The sequence below is a fragment of the Mastomys coucha genome, unplaced genomic scaffold (genome assembly GCF_008632895.1).
Source record: "Mastomys coucha isolate ucsf_1 unplaced genomic scaffold, UCSF_Mcou_1 pScaffold6, whole genome shotgun sequence".
NCBI classification, from domain to species: Eukaryota; Metazoa; Chordata; class Mammalia; order Rodentia; family Muridae; genus Mastomys; species Mastomys coucha.
Window position 1 is genome coordinate 126,561,488 of NW_022196912.1, and position 23,085 is coordinate 126,584,572.

The 23,085-nt window shown below is 52.9% G+C and overlaps 1 protein-coding gene and 1 long non-coding RNA gene across 6 annotated transcripts in view; one reads left to right on the forward strand and one right to left on the reverse strand.

Moving 5' to 3' along the window:
* LOC116079839 lies at positions 1–9,987 on the reverse strand. Its single transcript, XR_004114167.1, has 2 exons — positions 9,522–9,987; positions 1–258 (listed from the first exon to the last, which is right to left on the reverse strand). It is a non-coding gene; the product is annotated as an uncharacterized LOC116079839 (long non-coding RNA).
* Cep170b (centrosomal protein 170B) overlaps positions 9,034–23,085 on the forward strand; it is a 23,716-nt gene continuing 9,664 nt past the window's right edge. Inside the window, exons 1-10 of one of the 5 annotated variants that reach the window (XM_031355914.1) lie at positions 9,034–9,149; positions 9,463–9,586; positions 12,700–12,831; positions 16,983–17,072; positions 17,824–17,902; positions 18,326–18,384; positions 19,442–19,580; positions 21,457–21,561; positions 21,646–22,119; positions 22,373–23,085. In XM_031355914.1, the coding sequence (XP_031211774.1) occupies positions 12,727–12,831; positions 16,983–17,072; positions 17,824–17,902; positions 18,326–18,384; positions 19,442–19,580; positions 21,457–21,561; positions 21,646–22,119; positions 22,373–23,085 (1,764 nt within the window). In that variant the 5' untranslated portion in view covers positions 9,034–9,149; positions 9,463–9,586; positions 12,700–12,726. Of the gene's footprint in view, positions 9,150–9,462; positions 9,587–9,809; positions 9,834–10,162; positions 10,338–11,297; positions 11,571–12,699; positions 12,832–16,982; positions 17,073–17,823; positions 17,903–18,325; positions 18,385–19,441; positions 19,581–21,456; positions 21,562–21,645; positions 22,120–22,372 lie in introns of those variants that run through there. The other 4 variants (XM_031355915.1, XM_031355916.1, XM_031355913.1 and 1 more) reach the window with 4 other exon arrangements.

Here is a 23,085-nt window from a genome sequence, read left to right on the forward strand (position 1 = left end):
TAAAATGTTAGAACAAACTTTTATTAAAAGGAAACACTGATCTCCAGTCTTCTAAGGAGCACAGTTTGGAGAGAGTTGAGCTGAGCTAAACACTGTGTTAATGTTAGTTAGGTCAGCCTCTGACACAGAGCAGTGTGAACCACACAGAGTTTCCCCTGCTGACTTCACAAACTTCAACCTAGATTTGCCTCTCTGCTCTGCTCCAGGTCTTCTGTTGTCCCAGGATGGCTGCCACAGCTCCGCGCATCATGGTTTGCCCTGAAAAGGAAGCAATGTAAGGAAGAAAGTGCCCCTCTTTCCTCCGTCTCTCTGGGGAATGGCATCCCCAGTCACATCCCAGCCACCACAGGGGCAGCTCCTCATGCTGCCCCTAAATTGAACAAGTCCCTGTGCCAGCTGAGGACCTGCTCCCTGATGATGAAAAGACCTAGTTATGGGGAAGAAACAAGGCAGAGCTTAGGGGCAGGTGGCATCAGTGACACCATGCTGGAGAACATGGAGTTTTCTGTAGCAAGCCCTCTCCATCTCTGTGCCTTGACCACCAAGGGAACTACAGGGTTCTGTGTGTGTACATGTGTGTGTGTTTACACACAGACAACACACATACACATATTTACATACATATACACATGTATATACACACACATATGTACGTGATGGAGGGTTGGGAGGAGTGAGACAGGATTGGTGGACATGGGTTCTATGATCCACCCTTAGGTTCCAATAGGACCACAGGGCTACCCAACATGTGACTTTTTCTAGCTCATATTGTCCTACAGAGTGCCATGAGACAGAATAGGCATCCAGAGCCCAGATCACAGAATATGTGGGGACACTAGAGGCAGGAATATAGGAGACAGTGGAGGTGTGAATACAGGAATGGAGCTGTGTGGCTGCTGGAGTGATGGGAGTGAGAATCATCAGTGGGAATGCAGGGGTAGGTGAGGTGGGAATGCAGGGGGCAGTGATATATATATATATATGTGTGTGTATATATATCTACATATACATACATATATATACATATATATGTAGATATACATACACACACACACACACACACACACACACACACACACACACACATATATATAGATAGCTCCTAGATAGCTCCAGTCTGCAGGAGTGAGTGAGGTGGGAATGCAGGGGCAGTGAGAGTGTGACTTCAGAGCAACAGTAGGAGTGAATGCTGGGCAACAATGGAGGGACAACAGAGCTGGACAGGGTCCTCAGATGGTGCCTGGAGCTTGAGGCCTGAGATGTTGATGCCTCCAGGGAGCTGGGTGGTGGTGCCCAAGGATGAGAAGAAGAGGAAAGGGGGGTGAAATACAGGGGACGATGGAAGTGTGGGGGCAGAGAACCCTACTCTGGGCTTCTGAGATTCAGGGAGCAGTGGGGTGTGAATGGAGCAGACCTGCAGATACACTCGAGCTTTGTGCTCAACACTATCGTCTCTGGCTTTCCTCCAGCTAAGTAAATACACTGGTTCTTTGGTCCAGCTGGTGGCTGGAAGTCTGGTAGCGTTTAGTTTTTGTGCAATTAGCAACTGAAAATAAATCCAAATCAAAAGAATATTGTGGGTCCTCCAGTCCCAAAGCTTGGAGAACCTGGGGTTCCAGATGAGACATGGAGCATCAGTCCCGGAGGGTGGACCCAACCTCAGCTCATAAGAGACTGCTCACTGCAGCTGTTTCAAAAGGCTGCAGCAGGCTGGGCTGTGTGGGAGGTCAGAGGCATCTGACCCTCACTGTACCTCACTTTCCTCTTCTTCTCATCCTTGGGCACTACCCCCCAACTCCCCAGAGGCATCAACATCTTAGGCCTCAAGCTCTAGGTACCACGTGAGGGCCCTGTCTAGCTCTGAAGCCATGGTGCCTTATCTCTGAAGTCCAAATGACCTGTTGGACACCCCCTTGACCCCGTCTCATTTCTTGTGGAACCCCTACCCTCCTGATTTTCTCCTAAAGAATACAGGGAAATATTCTGAGCAACAGAGTGAAGCCATACCTCCCCCACAATGTCCCCACTCAAGAATACGTCACATCTTCTATCAACAAAGGCTCTCTCTACTTATACCTCATACTCCTGCTAGCAGTTGGAGGTGTGTGTTCCATCCCCAAGTCTGACATACTTGCATGGATAGCACTAGCCTGCAGTTCCATAATCATGGGTAATGTCAAGAGGCTTCTAAGAATATACAGATTCACCAGCATTTAATATCCTTAATATGTATGTGCATCACCTGCCAGAAGAGGATGTCAGCTTCCTGGAGCTGGAGTTATAGGCAGCTACGATCTGCCCCACATGCATGTTGGGACCTGAACACTGCTCCTATGCACAAGCAAATGCTTGTGACTGCTGAGCCATGTTTCCAGCCCCATGAGCAGTTCTTGTTCCTTTTCTTTTCTTTTTTAAGATTTATTTATTGTTATAGGTAAGTACACTGTAGTTGTCTTCAGACATTATGGGTGGTTGTGAGCCACCATGTGGTTGCTGGGATTTGAACTCAGGACCTTCGGAGGAGCAGTCAGTGCTCTTACCGGCTGAGCCACCTCCCCAGTCCTCTTGTTTCTTAAACAACCTGGAGTAACTCTCCAGTAGCACAGGCTGGCCTTGAAGTTTTGGGATTACAGGCGTGCACTGCAGCCCAAAATGAGCATGTTGAGGCTGGAGCCTTTCGGTCTGCCTTTCCCATGGTGTGGCTGGATTCTGAGATCAATACCTCCTTTCTGTCCCACAACAGCCCATTGTGGAGCATGAGTTACAATGTTTCTCTAGTTTGTTGCAATCCTTTGACTTTGAGCAGTTCTCTAGGCAGAAGGGGCCATTTGTAACTTAATTTAATTTAGTCTTGGAGGCAAGTGTTTTTTACCTGATGAACCATCTTGCTGGCCCACATTCAGGATGCTGAAATAATCACATACTCAGTGGCCACACAGAGCCTGTGTCTGTGTGCCCAGTAAATTATCCATGACAAATTGCTCCAGGTGATCTTATGGTAGATTCCACTGCCCTGGCAAGGCTGGGGGGGCAACCTCTTACTCCCACCCCCCACTACCATCCTTTTCAGAGGTCTATGCACTCCTCCTCCTCCTCCCCCCTAATCCTCCTCCTCCTCCCTTTGAGAGTAAATATATGTAACATACTGTGATGGCGAATGTTAATTTGATTGGTTTGAAAATCAAACCAATGGGTGTGTATGAGACTTTCAGGAGAGGACTTACTAAGGGGAGAGAGGTACTGTTTATGTGGCAGGCACCCAATAGGCTGAGATCGTGGCAGATGAAAGGGGATGAGGAGGTCTCTAGGAGCACACCTACCTGCTCCATCACACCCTCCAGCACCACAGGCTAAAACAAATGCTTCCTCTTTCTTCAAGGCCTTGTGACACAGCACCAAAGTCTAATACAGAATTGGTACCAGCAGTGGAGTTGTTGCTATGACTACCTGATCATGTGGTGAGGAGCCTTTGGAACTGCTCTGTGGAAGAATTTGGGTAAAGTTTAGAGGTGTGGGTATGATGGTTAATCTTGTTGATTGGATCTGGAATCAACTAAAAGACACTCACTTAGGCTGTCTGTGAGAGCATTTCCTGGAAGGCCTGAGGGAGGCAGGATGACCCTCCCATAGAGTAGTTGGCACCTTCTGACAGCAGCCCAGATATAATGAGGCACCAAGGAAAATCCTCCTGGCTTCCCTTCTTGCTGGTATGTCTACCATTGCTGCTCCCATCAGAACCCAGCTCTCTCAGGTGTTCAATATGGACTGAAGATCAGCAGCTCTCCAAGAGTCCTCCAGGCCTCCAGTGCCAGATTGGGACTCCTGAGACATCCAGTCCTGTGGACTGAGCAGATACTGGGCTCTCAGCTTCTCCAGTATACTGGTCCCATTGTTGGCTTGCCCAGACTGTGCTGGGTAAGCCAGTACGCTAAAGCCCCTTTGGAACACATATTTGTACTATCAGCGCTGCACTGCAGGGACCTGGTAAACACGGAAGGCTAAAGAAGGCCCAGAGTGCGACGAGCAAAACCCAGTGGGGAATTCTGGTAGGAGCTCAAGAAAATAGAGTGCTATAGAAGGTGGACATAGTCCAGCGGTGGTGCCGCACGCCTTTAATCCCAGCACTTGGGAGGCAGACACAGGCAGATTTCTGAGTTCGAGGCCAGCCTGGTCTACAGAGTGAGTTCCAGGACAGCCAGAGCTACACAGAGAAACCCTGTCTCGGAAAAAAAAAAAAAAAAAAAGTGGACATAGACAATTCATGTGGAAATGAGGCCTTGGGAATTGGAGTAGAGGCCACACATGCCATGTTATCGGGAGGAACTTTTTTTTCTTTTCTTCTTTTAAAGATTTATTTATTTATTTATTTATTTAATGTATATACGAGTACATTGTCACTGTCTTCAGACACACCAGATCCAATTACAGATAGGTGCGAGCTACCATGTGGTTGCTGGGAATTGAACTCATGAACTCATGAGCAGCCAGTGATCTTAACCGCTGAGCCATCTCTCCAGCCCCGGGAGGAACTTTTCTGTGGTTGGTACACATGCAGATGGAATGAGACTTTAAAGGTGACACACTGCTGGAGGAAGTTTCAGGAAAGTCCAGAATCCAGGTTATATTACAAAATTCCTTTCAGCCAAGTTTTGAGAATCCAGAATAAAACACAGTATGGAAAGGCTTAGAAAAAAGCCTTGTGACTTTGCCAAGAAAAGAAGTACATGTGTGTGAAATGGGCTGAGAAAAGCGTGGCTGCTGGAAGGAGAACGCCATTAAAAAGAAGAGCGCTCATGGCTGCAGAGATGGCTCTGAAGTTAAGGGGACACAATTCCCAGCAGGTCTGTGGCCACTCACAATTGTCTGTAACTCCTCTTCTGGGGACTCTGATGCCCTCTTCTGGCCCCTGCAGGCATCACATATGCATGTGGTGCATTGACACAGGCAGGCAAAACACCCAAATACCTAAAAGAATTCATAAAAATAATAAACTTTTTTTTTTTTCTGAGACAGGGTTTCTCTGTGTAGCCCTGGCTGTCCTGGAACTCACTCTGTAGACCAGGCCGGCCTCGAACTCAGAAATCTGCCTGCCTCTACCTCCCAAGTGCTGGGACTAAAGGCATGCACCACCACCGCCCGGCAATAAACCTTTTTAAAGAGAGCTTTGGTTTAGGGAGATAGCTTTATTGGTAAAGTGCTTGAATTACAAAGTATGAGGACCCAAGTTGAATCCCCAGGACTCACATAAAAATGCCAGGCATAAATTATCTTGTTTCTTTAAGACAGGATCTCACTACACAGCTCAGACTGACCTGGCACTTACCAGGTAAATCAGGCTTGCCTTGAACACATGGAGCTCCACCTGCCTCTACCTCCTGAGTGCTGGGATTAAAGGTGTATGCTACCATACCCAGCAGCAGCATACATCTGTAATCCCAGCACTGGGGAGATGGAAACAGGAGGATTCCTGAGACTTACTGGTCATCTAGACTCCACGGTGAGCTCCAGGCCAATGAAAGACATTTGTATCAGAGAAGGTAGATGCCAAGTTCCCAAGGATGACACCTGAAGTTCTCTGGGACCTCCACACACATGCCTGCACACACAGCACATATTAAGGAGAGAGATTTGGAAAGGTGCATCATGGGAGTATCTGTGAGGGCATTTCCACCGAGGATTAACTAAACGAAGACAACTTGCCCGGGATGTAAGGTCACTTTCTATAGGCTAGGGGAAGAGAAGTGATTGAGTATAGGCCGATAATCTCCGTCTGCCCATCCCTTCCATGCTCCAGAAGTGTGATATGTCTGCTCTGCTCTGTCACAGTCTCCCTGCCAGGAAGGACTGAAGCCTCTGAAACTATAAAAGAGAATACATTTCTCCTCCCTTAAATAGTTTGTATCAGGTATCTTGTTACAGCAGTAAAAACATTGAGCCAGGGCGCTGGAGAGATGGCTCAGCGGTTAAGATCACTGACTGTTCTGAGTTCAGGTCCTGAGTTCAAATCCCAGCAGCCACATGGTGGCTCACAACCATCCATAAGGAGATCTGATGCCCTCTTCTAGAGTGTCTGAAGACAGCAACATACTTATATTTGAAGAATTATATACTTATATACTGAAGACTTACATATAATAAATAAATAAATCTTAAAAAAAAAATTGGAAGCTGGGCGGTGGTGGTGCACACCTTTAATCCCAGCACTTGGGAGGCAGAGGCAGGCGGATTTCTGAGTTCGAGGCTAGCCTGGTCTACAGAGTGAGTTCCAGGACAGCCAGGGCTACACAGAGAAACCCTGTCTCGAAAAAAACAAAACAAAAAACAACAACAACAAAAAACATTGAGCCATTTCAAGCACGTAGGTCAGAGCCATCAGCACCCACATGCTGTGCAGCTATCTCCAGAAATACATATATGTATATTTTTCCCAGCACATAGAAGCCCCATTCTCCCTCCTTTGTCTCTGACCACTCTAGGACCTCTAGATGAGTGGACTTGCTAAGCCTACGTGTTCGTTTCTTTGTTTTCAAGTTCATCCATGCTGTAGCACATGCCAAAGTGTCTTTCCTTTTTAAGATTAATAACAGGTTATCACACATGGAGACATGTCTATGCACTTTCCTGGATATCGGTTAGCTCTGCTTCCTTCTTGGCTGTTGTGAACCGTGCTGCTCAGAAGGCGGGTGTGCTATGGGGAAAACCCCCCAAAACTCCTTTATTTGCTTCCTTTGCTCTCAGCTGGCTTAAAAGTCACTACGTTTGGGAGTCACACGGTTGGGCAGTATGTGATGGGTGTCCAGTAACTTCCGTAGTAATAGGTCAGACTGTGAGCTGTGCTAACGTTTCCAGTTCCCTGGCTTACTTTCCAGGGAGCCAAAGGCTGCTCCTGAAAACAGTGACTCTTAGGTCTGTGTATGTGTGATGGGTTGCTTGGAGTAGATGAAAAGATTTGGCATCTTCTCCTTTCTTGCTTTCAACATAATCTCTGTTTGCCCTGCAAGGAGACACACTGGTCATGAGGGACCTCCTCCTCCTCCTGCTAATACTTGCAACAGTGTTAGCAGCTACAGTGCTCTGGTAACACCCTCCTCCACCCCTACCCCCCACCCCTTCGACTCAATACTCCTGAGGTCTGGAGTCTTCAGGCAAAAATGGCAGCTGTTAACCTGCCCCAGCAAACAAGTAAAGACAGGGCCTTCCTTAGGTGCCAGGACAGCTTGGTCTGTGCTGTCTCCTGGCCACTTAATAGCCAAGGCCTCACTGAAGCCTGATCTGAGCCTTTCAAAAGCCCCAAGGATGCGGAGACATGCGTGTGCGTGTGTTACCTGTTTATGCCTGAACTTCCAGTTCTTTTAAGGTGACTGCCCAGAAGAGGGACTGCAGAAGCACATGTGAATTTTAAATTTTCTGTCATTTCTGTAGTAACTGAACCATCATGCAGACAAATGTCCCCACATCTCTACACCCTCTTCTGTAACTATTCTGTTCGTGTGACAGCCATCTTGAGAGGTATGACGTGGTCTCTCCCCGTGGTTCTGGTTTATACTTCTGGAGAGTTCAGTGGTGTTGGCCACTTTCTTCATATGCTTCTTGGCCACCTATGTTTGTTTTTGTCTACTATGGTGGTTTGAATAGGCGTGACTCCCATAGACTCATGTATTTGAATACTTGGCCATAGGGAGTGTGGCCTTGTTAGCAGAACTGTGTCACTGTGGGAGTCGGCTCTGAGGTTTTATAAGCTCAAGTCTGGCCAGTGTGATAACCTCCTTCTGCTGCCTGTGGATGAAGACCTAAGACCTCTCAGCTCGTCCAGCACCATGCCTGCCTGCATGCCGCCATGCTTGCTGCCATGACAACAGTGGACTGAAGCTGTAAGCCAGCCCCAGTGAAATGATGTTCTTTGTAAGAGTTGCTGTGCTCATATCTCTTCACACCAATGGAAACCAAACTAAGAGACCGACTCAAGTCTTCCAAGCCTGTGGCTATGTTTGCTGTATCCGTCACTTTGTGGAAATGGGAGGTACCATACTTGTTGGGGTTCCTTACTTGGTGTATGTGTTCTTAGTTTGAACGAAAGGAAACCTCTCCACTCAGTGGCTTTAAGTGTCACCCTTACTCGATGAAGACTGAAGCTACTACTAGGTCTGCTTTCAGATCCCAAATATGCGTGGCCCCTCCCCTTCCAGTAAGCAGCAGCTCTCTTCAATCCTGTCCCCCCCATGTCTAAGGATACTGACCCCATGACAGCTGCACAGCTGGCAGGGGCCTCAGTCAGAACCCAAGACACCATTCCTTCACCCCCTGTCCTTCACCTTGGAAGGAGTCACAACCCAGGCAAAAGTCTCCAATAGAAATAAAAGTAATGCCGGGCGGTAGTGGCACACACCTTTAATCCCAGCATTTGGGAGGCAGAGGCGGGTGGATTTCTGAATTCGAGGCCAGCCTGGTCTACAGAGTGAGTTCCAGGACAGCCAAGGCTACACAGAGAAACCCTGTCTGGAAAAACCAAAAACCAAAACAAAACAAGAAATAAAAGTAACATTTATAAAACATCCATTACTAAGGAGTGGGCAACGGGTTGCTAAGCTAAGACAGGGAGGCCCCTGGGGAAAGGACTGTTTACAGAGCCAAGAGAATAGGAGAGAGCCCCGCTCAGGAGCTGGGACTCAGAAACAGGACAGTCTCTGTCTACTAGGGAAGATGCCTGGAAAATCCCTACACAGCTCCCGGAAGCTGAGGCTGGGGCTAACAACCCTGGCAAGGACAAATGGAATAGGAAGACAGGAAAGTACCCAGGCCTCCTCTTTCCAGCACCTGACAAGTCCGCCCTCCCTATCTCTCCTCTGCTTCCATCTCCTTCAGTTCCTGGCCTCTCCCTGGAGTCCTGGCCTCCCCCTCGAAGTACTCCCGTTCGCCCACGTCTACATCTAGCACTCTCTCCAAGGCCTTCATCTCATCAGGTCTCAGCTGGCACAAACCTCCTGCTCCCCACTGTCCTTGGGATGGCATCCAAAATCGGTCACAAGGCTACAGGTTCCTTGCGGTCCATACCGCAAGCCAGACTCCCCCATTCGAGCCTGTACTATAAACTCGCCGGGCCCAATACCTTCGCACATTCTCACGAAGTTTTGCCTATCTGTCTCTTCTTGGTGGGTTTGCCTCTACTCTTGGGTTGTGTAGAACCTCTTCCACCTTCTTCTCTAGGGCAGGGCTGGGCAATTGTGCCCGCAGGCTTTGGAGTTGGAGCCTGGGCGGGGTGGATTGGGTCTATGCAGCTCCTGAACCAGCAGGATAATGCGCACCTTCCTAGGCCTGGAGTCCTGCCTGCTCTGCATCCCGCTTCCGCCAAGGCCCTCACTATTAGCCTTCAACAGGAATGCAGAAATGCACTCTGAACTCCACCACTCTGCAAAGCCGCCCCGCCCCGCCCCACGCTAATCCTTTTCCCCCTTGGCACTACAGGGACACCTGATACCTCCATTGTTGCACCTGGCACCAGCTAGCGGCTAGTGAGAACTTACCTCAGGAACTGGGAGCGCCTTCGGAGTTCCCCGCCCCTCCCCGTCCAGCCCACTGTGACAACCAGGTAGGTTGGTGTCTTTGCCCACCATCCTGTCTCGAGTCCGTGGCTTGTCCTGCAACGTGGAGGGCGCAGGAGGAAGAGACCCAGCTGGACGCACAGGCCTCTGGGATCCATCCTACTTCCTTCGCCCTGCACCCCTCCACTGGGCTGAAAGGCCAAAGGTTGGGGCTGGGAGAGCGGTTGGAGCCCAGGCTTCTGGAATGTGGTTAAGTGTTAACTATTCAGCTCTGGGACGGGACGCTGGGCAGAGGTACGCCCTGTCTCGCAACCCTGGGATAGCCGGCGCCGGAAAGAAGGGGGTCTGGGCGTACAGTGTGGGGAGACAAGGGTGATCGCCGGTCCCTGGCTGCCCGATTGGGTGCGCCGGTCGGGTAGACGGAACGGGGGTTGGGTGGGGGGTGGGGAGGCTGGGCGCAACCTCTGGGGCGGCGCTGCGGAGTCCAGCTCACCTGCTGCGGCTGCCCCGCCCTAACCTGGTTTCCGGGGGGCGGGGCGACACGGGGCGGGGCGGGGCGACACGGGGGCGGGGCGCGCCGGGGCGAAGCGTGCCGCCGCAGACGTCAGGGGACCCGCCGCGCGAGGCCGCGGTCCGGCGCTCTGCCCGTGGGCTCGGCCGGGGCTGCCGCCAGCGTGCGGGCCGCGCCGGGCATGTCCTAGGCGGCGGCCCCGCCCAGCGCTCGGCCGGGCGGGCGGAGGGCCGGGCTGGGCCGGGCAGCGTCCTGGCGGGCGAGCGGCGGGCCTGGCGGGAGCACAGGTAGGACGCCGGAGGGGCCGCGCCAGCCCTGCGCTCGCGGCGGCAGGGCCTCCAGCAGGGCACCTGCGTGCCTCCGGGCCACACCCGAGCGGTAGGGCCTGGACAAAAGCGGCGGCGAAGAGGGCGCCGGGCGAGGGCCCAGCACACCTGGCCCGGCCGGTGCCTGCCGATCCTGCCCTATGTCTGCGCGCGCCCGGGAGGGGTCGGCCGGCACCGGCAACAAGGCCTGGCCCCGCGCATGTCTATGCGGCCTGCCGAGCTGGTAGACCTGGGCGCCCGGTCCCCGCCCGGGCAGGGCCCTCGCTGATTCAGGAGACAACGCCGCTCCCTCCCCCTCTGGGCCTGGCGCGCCTGCCCGCCTCCCGGCCTCCTCCCCGGTGCCCGGTCCTCCCTCCTTCTGCGGTCCCTCCCTCCGTCTTCCTTCTCTTCTCTCCTTTCCCTGTAGCCGCCACCATCTCCCTGCTTTCTCTGCCTCTGGGCTTGTCCGCGGCCTGGAGGGGACCTCCTTCCGTCTGCTCCTTTCAACCACTGGGCTGCTCCCTGCCTCCTACTGCCTCTCAGCATCCGCATCGCCACCTCCTCCTTCACCTTCGGGTGGTGGCTCTTCTGCCTGGCGCGGCTGAGGGGACAAGTTTGGGGTGTTTATTATTCTCCCTCCTAGCAACGATGGCCGGGCTAGCCCAGCCCCAAACCTCCTCCAGTAAGCGCTGGCTCCGAAGCCTTTCCAAGTTGGACCGGCGGTGTCAGTGGTCACCCATGACCAGGCTCAGGGGTTTGGCCTCCCTCTCTTGTGAGGGTGTCCCCGTGCCTGCTGTCCATAGTGAGATGACGGCAGGTGATGTCAGAGTGGGAGACATCCAGGCTGGGTGGGGCTGGGAAGCTCAGTGACGCCCTGGGGCCTGGGGCTCCCCCCAGAGCCCTGACACCTTTGCCAGTAGGATTTGATCTTTCTGGGAGTTGGGTCTATAGATGCCCAATGGGGTCCGAGAGGCTGCAAGGGCATTGAAATCTTGCCCCTTTAGTCCTTGCCTCTCAAGCTGGGCCCTAATTCCTTAGGGGACCTCAGAGCAGGGTAGGGGTGTGTTCCAGACCACCTGGGAGCTGTTTTCTATGGAGGCAGGTTTCTTTTCTCCATCTTCCTCCTGCTTCCTGATGGAGTGCTACGGTTCTTCGCAGACGGGCAGAGCCCTGTGTTCATGCCTGCTGCTTACCCCGAAAGGACCTGAGACCTGGGTGAGCAGCCCAGTGTTCATGTCTCTAGGCATGGCTCCTTGGCATTGTAGGACAGGGTTTAGGCCCTAAGATCACTAGTGTGACCTCTCTAGTGTGTGTGTTGTGTGAGGGATGAAGATGGCCTTGTGTCAGCGATGGCTTCCACCTGACCAGCCCTGTAGGAGACCCAGATTCTTGGTCTTGGGTATTGCAGGACAGGGCTTGAGCCCTAAGATCACTCGTGTGACTTCTCCACTGTGTGTATTGTATGTGTTCACATTTCCAGAGAGATGACCTGGATGGCCCATCCTGTGTCAGCGATGGCTTCCACCTGACCAGCCCTGTGGGGGCTCATAGTCTTTCTGTATTCTCTGCCGCTCATCCAGCTTCCAGTTCCTGCCGCTGCGGTCCTGCCTTCACTTCTGCCCCCTCTGTCCCACATTGTTACCTTTCTTACCTGTGATGACTCCTGCTTGACTGTTAGTTATTCCTTCTGTTCCTTTCTCCTGATTTTCACTTTCTCGTGTGTGTGTGTGTGTGTGTGTGTGTGTGTGTGTGTGTGTGTGTGTGTTGCTTTAAAGTACAAAGGTTCAAATCCAGGTGGCACCCACCTGCCAAGTGCCACCCCTCAGGCAGTCTAGCTGTTCTTCACAGTATAACTAGATTGTGAGTCACTAGGACTCAAGGAGCTCTTGGACAGTTTGCCTGCACAGGGCCACTGTCCAGGCCCACGCTTGGGTTCATGCTCTGCTCTTGAAGCTAACTCCTGTGTTTGAACAAGGCTTGGATTTTTATGTTTCCTGGGCTCTCTAGGCATGGAGTCAGACCTGTGGTCTGGAGACTTCTTTCTTGCCCCAGGATTTGCAGAGGGGCCTGGGAAGCAGACCCTCTAGGAAGGGTGTATGTCCTGGAGCCCTCCATAGGCCATGCTGGGTACTACCTGGGAACCTTTTCACATGTTCACATGGACATGTGGGTCTGCACTTGGTTAGCACGGCCAGAACCACCTAGAAAGAAAAGGAAGGTAGGGCCTGGATCACAGAGGAGATCCTGAGACTGTGGCCATGGAGCAGCTCTGTGGTGGCCTTGTGCATATCCAGGGGACCACAGTCCAGGCTGGGGAGCTCCAGTGTTGACCCTCTCCCCACAGGGCCAGGCCGGCCTCCTCAGTGCCAAGATGAGTGTCACATCTTGGTTCCTGGTGAGCAGCAGTGGCACCCGCCACCGCCTCCCGCGTGAACTCATCTTCGTGGGGCGTGATGAATGTGAGCTCATGTTGCAGGTGAGTGGGGGTGTCTTACATTTGGGCAGGTGGTCAGGGACCTCAAAGGCAGGGAGAGATCCCTGTCCACAGGTGGGCAGGAGTGGGGTGCACATGGGTCTGGGCTCTTGCCCTTTCATACCAGACCTATTTCTGACAAGAAAGTGCCAGGGCTCCGGGAAGGGTAAGAAGATGTCCCATGCAGACGGAGCTGAGGAGCGCCTTGGGCAGCACTGACAGGTGCTTCTGTGGTGTCCTTAGTGCTTTGCATAGGATCTGCCTAAGGGCTGGCCTGGAGATCTTGCATGTGTCCAATGGTGGATAGTGCTGGTGACTTTTCATGTGCCCTGACAGGATGGGTCCCCTTCCTGGGCCACCCAGGTTTCAGATCCTGAGTTGGGTTTCTTGGGGCTTATTGTCCCTCTGGCTTGGAAACAAAGGGCGAGGTTGGGGTGCTGACCTACAGGGTCCACCCTGGCAGTTCTGCAGTTCTGAACTGCTTCCAGCTCAGCACAGAGCATAGACTCTTAGCCTCAAGTCTCATGGGACTCTGAGAAGGACATGAGTGTCCCCAAATGGTCCAGCTAAGGAGTCTGCTCAGGCACAGAGCAGCCTCCTAGTGTCCCCAAATGAGTCTTCTTTGTACTTATTTAATCTCCCGTGTACAGCATGGCCACATTGCACACTCCCAGGGTATGTGAGGTTCCCGGGGGTGGGCTGAGCCAGTGCTGAGCACAAACAGCTTGGCAGCAAGCCTTGATGGACCCATCTGAGACCAGCACAACCCAGCATTGTGCCACTTTCTGAGAGTTTATGCCCCTCAAAGGTTACATGCTGGACCTGGTCCCTTGTGGAATGATATTAAGAGGTGAGTGTATGGGATTAAAGGGTGTCTTTTTTTTTTTTTTTTTTTTTTTTTTTTTTTTAGTTTTTTTTGAGACAGGGTTTCTCTGTGTAGCCCTGGCTGTCCTGGAACTCAGTAGACCAGGCTGGCCTCAAACTCAGAAATCCACCTGCCTCTGCCTCCCAAGTGCTGGGATTAAAGGTGTGCGCCACCACCGCCCGGCTAAAGGGTGTCTTATGTTTCTATTGTGTGATAAAAGCCATGACTAAAGGCAACCTGGGGAGGACAGGGGTTATATCACTTTACTAATCTGTCATGAGAGAAACCTGGAAGCAAAAGCTGATGCAGAGGCCATAGAGGAATATTGCTTACTGACTTGCTCTTCATGGCTTGTTCAGCCTACTTTCTTTACCACTCAGGACCACGTGTTCAAGGGTGGCATTACCCACAGTGGGCTGGGTCATCCCCTATCAATTAGCAATCAAGAAAATCCACCAGGCTTGTATTCAGGGAATATGGTGCATTCATTTTCTTAGTTGAGACCCCTCTTCCCATTTGACTCTAGCTTGTGTCATGTTAACAAAAACCCACCAGGACAGGGTCTTTATAAAAGATGTCTGAGGCAACTTACCCACTCCTTATGCCAAGTGGGAACCCAGCCAGAAGGTGCTGCTTTTGAAATTTTCTGCCTTTGGCACACTAGTCATCAGTACCCATCCCTTAGTACCACGAACAGTAAGTTTCTATCATTTATAAATTCCACGTCTAAGGCATTTTGTCATAGCACAAGTTAGACTGAGTTTGGATTTTCTGGATTTTCTGGATGGTGTCTGGAGAATTTCACCTAAACAAACAAACAAACAAAAACCGCAGCTGCTCCTCCTAGGACTCCTAGGTTCCCTGCGCAGCCCTCTGTCCCTTCATGACTCTGTAGGAGGAGCCAGCCAAATCTGTCCTGTAATGGGCAGTGTGGGTCATGCAGTTTCTGCCATGCATTGTGGCCTTGTTTGCCTAGTCTAAAAGAGTGCAGAGACTGGGAGAAAATGCAGGAAGCTTATTCATGACACTGGTTTTATTTTATCTTTTTAAGATTTATTTACTATTATATCTAAGTATACTGTAGCTGTCTTCAGACACACCAGAAGAGGGTGTCAGATCTCATTACAGGTGGTTGTGAATCACCATGTGGTTACTGGGATTTGAACTCTGGACCTTTGGAAGAGTAGTCAGTGCTCTTAATCCACTGAGCCATCTTGTCAGCCCCGTGGCTTTGCTATCTTTCTCAGGGTCAGCAGGATGACTGCATGGATCAGGCAACACCTTGGGAGGAGCTGGAGTGAGCCTGGAGTGCTGGGGACCCAGAGCACGCTCTCCTCCCCCTACCTGGACCTGGCCCGGCAGCTCCACCAGCTCTCCTACTCAGGGGTCTTAATACATAGAGCAGATCTGGGGTCAGGTTCTTAGTTTCTGGGCCTGTCAGTGGTGAAGCCCCCGCAGTTTTTCCGTGCTGGGTAGCCACTGGTCTGGGTGCCACTACATCTCTGTCCTCTCTGTCCCTGAGGGATGTAATGTAGGAAGGGCTGTCTCTCTTTTACGTACTCCATTAGCTGAGGCTTGGGAGGCCATGCATGTGGAAAGGAGTGCAGAGCAGACCCTCTTCCTAACAACCCTGCAGTAGGCCTTGCCCTGACCTGCCCGGCTGGCCCTCCTTCAGGCCACCCTCTGGGCATCTGTTATCCTTCTGCTTAGTTCTAGACCCTCGCTCCCTGTGCAGCTTCCCCTGCTAGGAAGACCTAAGGCTTGTTCCTGCTTCTTCTCTAGTCTCTCTGGCCTCTTGGGTGCTTGTGGCTAGACGGTTTACATAGCATTTGTACCTGCCCTGACTCCAGCATCTGTGCTGTTCCATTGCTGCCCTGGGACCTTTCAAAGCAGCTTAGGCTTGCCATCATCTTTTATCCCCTCTGCCTCCATCTCTGCCAGGAGCCAGAGTTGCCCCAGTTCCCTTCCCCGAATTGTGGACCTCCAAAGTTCTCCAACCCCACTCTACATCATCCCTTGCTCTTCAGGGTTGGATTCTCATCCACCTTTGTACCCTGATTTCTATCTCCTTGTCAGGGCCATCGAGCCAGCTCCTGTTCACCTTGGCTCCCAGCTCCTTCTCTGTGGAGGCATGCACCCTTGGCCAGCCTTAGTAATACATCTTGCTTCAATCCCTATGTAAGGAGAAATGTGAGGAGATGCCACTGTGGGTGGGATTGGAGGGCCTAGGTGTGACCAGACACATCAGCAGTGATGGGCAGTGAGGAGGGGAGGTGTCAACAGGGTTGTGTGGAGAGGACCTCTGTTTAAGGAGTTGGAGGCTCCCTTGTAGAGAGGACTGGCTGTGGGAGGACAGAGGGACAACTGCTAGAGTCGGGGAGCCTCAGCAGCATTACAGAGAGGCTGTGGCTTGAATCAAGTCAGGCAGAGGGGCCAGAGACATTTTGTTTGTGTTCTGGGGCACAGCCATCAACAATAGCCACATGCCATCAACGGGCTGTGCTGTTCAGGGGCTGTGGTTTGTCCAGTACGCCCAGAACAGATCTGGCACAGAGCCAACACTCATGAATGACACAATATGTTATGTAAATATGAGCACATGCATACACATGCGTGCATACATGAGGTGCCTTTTAAAATGTTACATATGATATATATGTGCATGCATGGGCTGCTAGCTTATGGAGACCGGCTTTTGCCTCCACCTAGCCTGTTCTTTGGCTGTGTGTGACACCCTAACCCAGAAAGCACATCCCGGAGCTGAGGAGCCAAGGAGCTGAGGATTCTCAGAGAGGCCCTGCTAACATAGCAGGTTCAGCTAGCTGCTGTGGGTGCCTATATCTCTGCTATGGTTATGCAGGTGATGAGCTGGCAGGACGGCACTCACAGAGCTCTGGGTGTGGTCACTGCCAGGGTCAGCACAGCCAGGACAGGGTACCAGGCATGAGTTTTAGAAGCCTATCATTTTAACATTTTAAATAAGCTCAGGTTATTTATTACCTTCTCCTTTGGTGTGTGTCTGGTGCTCTTCTGGCCACTTCACATGACTGTGTTCCTTTCCAGTCCCTGGATGAGTCTAGCCCTGAGTGCTGGGCCCAGAGCTTCCCCTTGGGAGGGGACGGCCTCCCACGCTGACCCAGGAACTGGCCCGGCTCAGCTGGGTGGCTTTGACTGCACACTGTCATAAGACAGGGGGCTCAGGAGCTTTGAGTCCCAAGGGTGTTGGTGTTATGGTAGGCATTGGCAGCACGGGATTGGGCACCTGAGGGTCGTTGTCTGTTCCCTTCAGTCCCGCAGTGTGGATAAGCAGCATGCCGTCATCAACTACGACCAGGACCGAGACGAGCACTGGGTGAAGGACCTGGGCAGTCTCAATGGGGTGAGTGTACTGGGCTCCTCCTTGGTCCCACCCCAGCCATGATCATGCCTCCAGGGACCTGTCCAGAGCCCCCACTGGCTGAAGATGAGGCCTTCCTCAGCTAGAGAGGCCAGATTTCTATTGGGCTAGGGAGACACAATGCTAGGAGATGAGTCCCCCCTGAAAAGCAGTGAGCTCTGCCTGCCCCCACCTGGGAAAGGGAGTGTGTGTCCTTTTCTTTGGTTCTTTGGGACTAGGGAAGGAGGGAGGCCCTGGCTATAAGAGTGAGGAGCTGGATATGGCATAGAAGGACAGGGATGGCCTCTCTGCGGCTTCATGCATCTGTCCTACCTAGACATGTTTCATTCTACATTTGTCAGATGTGGTCCATCCCAGGACCCTGTTTCAATAAGAAAACAGACTCTGACCTGTTCCTGCCTGTGCAGTCATGAGCAGGTACCCCACAGCTACCCCAGTGTGTCTTGCCTCCATAATGTGAGCCTGGGACCAAGACTTGGCATTACTCTCAACTCCCCTCCTCTTTGATCCACCCTTCATACAATGCAGCCCCTCCTACAGAGGCCTTGTGGCAAGTAGGCTCTTCCCTTGCCAGCCACTGGACTGTGAGGACCGCTGGCGCATCTGACCCTAGTTGCAGTCAGGGTTTCCCACCTGGGGCCTGCTGGGTCTGCTGCCTGAGAAGTCTGCTCCTGTACAGTGAGCCAGGAACACAGGAAGGCCTTGCTTAGCACCACCCCCCCTTCCTCCTTAGACATTTGTGAATGATGTGCGCATCCCAGACCAGAAGTACATCACACTGAAGCTCAACGATGTCATCCGCTTTGGCTATGATATCCTTCTCTAAGGGACTCCCCTACTCTGCTCCATTAGGACCAAGACCACAGTTGCTCTGCCGTCTTAAAGTGGATTGGGGGATTTCTAAGTCACAGCAGAGGTCCTCAGGCGTAGAGGTTGGGCTCCCTCTGATGGAGGGGCATGTCTGCCCCTCGCCTCAGCCTGCCTTTTTGCATGCTCAGCCTGAGGTCACAGAAGGACCGAGGAACTTTGGACCCGGAGTCCTGGCTTAACTTGAGGTCTGAAGCCTGGATATTCTGTGCTCTTGAGTATGTTGGGGCATGATTGGTCCTCCCCGAAAAGGTCCTCCCCGCCTCCAGGAGTCTTTGAGTCTACCCACTCACCATTGGTGACTCCAGTGCTGCAGCCACAGGTCATTCCTGCTCCTCCTGCCTGTGTTCTCCTTAACCCGTAGCTACATTCCAACATGTACGTGTTAGAGCGTGTGCAGCACCGTGTTCCTGAGGAGGCGCTGAAGGTCAGTGTCACGGAGGCCCAGGGGCTAAGAAGGGCCCCCTTTGGGAGCCCTGGCTGTGAGGGCTGAGCCCCATAGCCTGCCAGTCTCTGCTTCTGTTTGGTCTACCCCCAGATACCTTCCCCAGGCTCCTGAGCCACCCTTTGCTGGCTGCAGGTACCATGAATCAGGGCTGCTTGGCCTGTCTTGCTGGATGGCCCAGTCCAGCAGGTGAGAAGTAGTCATTACCCTTATAGGGCTTACGCGACAGATGGTAGGGACAGCTGGGGAGGCGAGGGCTGAGTGGTTGGCCCTACTGGAGCAGTTGGAGCTTTTGAGGCCTACAATTATAGCCTTGGACTCTTCAAGTCAGGTAGTGGGTAGGATACAGAGACTGGCTCAGAGGAAAGCCCAAAAGCTGGGAAGCAATGGATATGGGTGGGCCACCTAACAGGAGGCCCAGATCCCCTGGGAGTAGAGTACACTACAGTGGGCCAAGCAGAGTGGAAAGCCAGACCACACTCTTGGGCCCTGACCCACCCAGGGGAGGATACAAGGAAGGATTTAATTAGACCAACAAGGGCGGGGCAGGCAGTGGAAAGCGAGTGTATCCTCTGGGTTGGTGTCTTTGAGACTCCTGAGGTCACATTGGTTGGACCCTCATCTAGGGACTTAGGATCCTGTGGCAACCCTGTGTTTTCTTTCCCCTGCTTGTATGGCTCATGGAGCTTTGAGCTCTTGTGTGAACCATGATTGGTCTATCCTTACCTAGTTTTCCAAATGAGTCTGTAAAGTAAGAGGTCATGTAGCTAGGCCCCTGAGTGGCTCACCTTCCCTAGGGCCCGTTTCAGGTGGGACCTGAAAGATGGCAGTCTCTAGGCTCTGTTCTTGTGATCCTTGCCTGCTCCCCCCCTCCACTCTGCCTAGCTATGTAAACTAGAGCATCCTCCACAGGGCCTAGACCCTCAGCCGCCTCACCAGATGAACTAGTCTCAGATTTGTTTGTGGAGGAGAGGTGGGGCTGGCTGGAAGGTTTTTTGAGGCTGGCATAGCACCCCTCACCTTGCGTGCTTGCCCGTAGCACGAGAAGTACACCAGCCAGCTGCAGGTGAGTGTCAAGGTCTCTGCACCCAAGAGGGCCGATGCGCTGCCAGATCACACACCCTACTGCGAGTCCTCACAGCCCAAGCCAGAGAAAGGGGACCGAAGACATGGAGCAGGTAGGCCACGGGTGTGGGGACCGGGATGGGTAGGGAAAGGGCAAAAATGCCAAGTCTCTCAAGGCCTTTCTGTCTCTACCCCTGTCCCCCTGCCCCTGTGTCTACCATTTTCCCTTACTGTGCCCCATGGGACCCTTCATCCCAGCTTGCACTCCTGGATCACAGCACAGCTCAGTGGTCAGGGCATAGGCCTGCTTAACCCTTGTTAAGGCTTGTCTTGTGTACCTGCACATACCTCCCCAGACATGCTCACTTTTCTTGGATCCCAGAGCCACCAACAGTTGATAGGTCATAGATGCCAGCCCTTGTGGTCTGCAGCAGGTTAGACATAGGCAGGTCTTAATTGCCTGAAGTCAGGTATCTGTGCCTGATTCTGCAGATTGTATGGCCCCTGGGGCTGGCCTGGGAGGGTCACAAGGTAAGGCCTGACTTAAACATTTAGGGGGCTACTGTAGAGTTGGGCAGTGATAGGGTCTGGGTGGGCATGGGGATAGCATAGCACAGTGACAGGAGATGGGAATCCTGCCTGGGGATGCAGTGGTGGACTGGGCAAGCTCTAGGTGGAAGGTGCTTCTAGGAAACCAAGTTAGATGTTCTCCTACATCAGGAAGGTCACCTTACTGTCCCAGCCTCGGCTAACATCTATTGTGCCCTATGGGTCAGCCCGTGTACGCACATGTGTTATCTTATACTGCTGGTGTCTGGCCGAGATGCAGGTGCACCCTGAGCCTGTGCTTACCTTTGTGAAGACTGCTGGGGACTGGGCAGGTGTCCAGACAGTCATCTGACCTGTTCTGAGCACCTGTCAGTGTCCAGGCTGGGAGTACACAGCTGGTGAGAGTGGCCTGCAGCTGTCCCTGAGGTTATAGCAGGTGCAGCTAACTGGGCAAGTAAGTTTTGCAGTCCTACAGAACACAGCACATTGAAGGACCTCAGACAGGCTTACAGAGCATGGCTTCAAGGACCACTGCGTACAGCACTGGGTATAGAATGGGGTCCTTGGACCAGCGCTCAGGGGGTCAACATGGTGGGATAAGATTAGTGCATATGGCATACCGCAGGGGAATGAAACCCATCGTTTGTATAAGGAACATAATGGTAATTTTGTAAAAGGAACATGTGGTAATTTTGTCCCTGGGAGACAAGGAGACATACACAAGACACCAAGGGATAGCCTCCATTCTACAGGGACACTTGTTGACTGATAGGGAATCTAGCCTTCAGACCTTCTTGCTGCCTGCTGGTGTGAGCACCTGGGTCAGTAACCCTGATCCTGATGGCCATTGGACCCAGCAGAAATGAAAGGCTTATGGGAGACAAGACTGTACCTCGTTGCTGTCTCGGGGCACTGACTCTGCTCTTGCCTAAATTGGAGCTGAAAAACCTAGATTCATGGGAGGTAGAATGCCAACTTCTAGACATAGAAGATCCTAACATTAGAACAAATGCACCTAACTGTCACACTGGCCACCAGACTATGGTGGCCCTCACCCCAGGGCTCCCCATTGTGGCAGATCCATTTATAGAACCTTAGAAGAGACCAAACCTCGTTTATGGGCTCTTGTTACCTTGTATACTGTAAGGCAGAGAACGCTGTCCCAGGACTGTGTCTCCTGAAATGATCCTGCCTGCATCACCACCGTGTCTCCTGAAATGAGCCTTCCTGCATCACCACCGTGAGAGGCTTAGGCAGGGCTAGTGGTCATCTTCACCCACAGATGTGGAGACGGGCCCAGAGTGTTCAACAACTGGCCAGACACTTGAATAGATGCAGGTCCCCGGTGGGAGGTGAGAGCAGGGCCTGGTCCACAGACTGGCCCTGTTCCAGACCTTCACATTGGAGGCCATAGCAACCCAATCCCTGAACTCCCTACAGAGGCAGTAGCTTACCGCACACCCCTGTATGGGCAGCCCTCCTGGTGGGGTGAGGATGACAGCGGGACACCATCTGAAGAGCGCCACCAGGAGGAACCCTACCCAGGTGAGTCAGTGCTCCTGCTAAGACTGGGTCAGAGGGTAGCAGGGTGGCTTTTAAAAGGCTTGATCTGAGGACCCCTCCCCACAGAGCATCCCAAGGACCTGGCACAGCAAAACGGTGATCTGGACAGCTGCCGTGCTCCTGCCGAGCCACCAGACTACTCCTTCAGACGTGAGCCCAGCTACTTTGAGATCCCCACGAAGGAAACCCCTCAGCCACCACGGCCCCCCGAGGTGTCAACCCAGGAGGTGCCCACAAAAGACCAGGAGGCAGGTATTAGTGGGACGGCCCCCGTGGTGCAGAGCCATGCCTCCTTCACGATTGAGTTTGACGACTGCAGCCCAGGCAAGGTGAAGATCAAAGATCACATTACCAAGTTCTCCTTGCGCCAGCGGCGGCCCCCCAGCAAGGAGAGCACGCCTGCAGAGATGGTCTCGGCCGAAACCAAGGTGGCCGACTGGCTGGTGCAGAATGACCCAAGCCTGCTGCGCCGGGATGGCCCAGGGGATGACCGTCACAGCACCAAAAGCGACCTTCCTGTTCACACTCGAACTCTGAAGGGTAAGTGCCGACTGGCACCAGGGCAAGTTCTTAAGCTAGCGGGTGGTCTGCTGTTGCCCACACTCACCGTGTTAGTGAGAGCCTGGGTGGTCTGACTGCTGTTCACTTCCCAGTGAATTGGCCAGGAGTCACTCCCAGTGCTGTGGGGCTTCTTTCCACACGGGTGTCAGCTTGGATCCATTCCCAGTGGGCATGGGGTAGTGAGGCTCCCCAAGACTTCTCACTCTCTGCTGACGAATAAGGATTCTTTCAGGCCACAAGCATGAAGATGGCACACAGAGCGACTCAGAGGACCCCCTGGCCAAGACTGCCTCAGCGTCTGCAGCCCCAGCCGAGGCCAGTGGGGAGCAGGTGCGACTGCAGAGGCAGATCAAAAGGGACCCCCAAGAGCTGCTGCACAACCAGCAAGCCTTTGTCATTGAGTTCTTTGATGAGGATACACCCCGCAAGAAACGCTCACAGTCCTTTACACACACCCCACCTGCAGACTCCAAGGCTGACAAGCGTCGGGGTACTGGGACTGCAGACAGAGAACGTCCTGGTGTCTCAGTCCGTGCCACTGGCAGCAGCTCAGGACCACAGAGGGCCAGCTCACTCAAGCGAGAGAAGACAGAGGAGCGACTGGGCAATACGTCTCCCATCCCCCGCGCCTCCACTCGCCCCTTTGGCAGTGTGGGACGCCGATCCCGCCTGGCCCAGGACTTCATGGCCCAGTGTATGCGGGACAGTTCCCCAGCCACCAGGCCTGGTCCCGAGAAGACGCCTCCGGTGCTGCCCGCCCCTTTGACACCCCGAGGAGCCAGCCCTGTGACCCCCTCAACTACCCCACCGCCTCCCACCGACCCTCAGCTGACCAAGGCACGTAAACAGGAGGAGGATGACAGTCTTAGTGACGCAGGCACATACACCATTGAGACAGAGGCTCAAGACCGAGAAGTGGAGGAGGCTCGGAAGATGATTGACCAG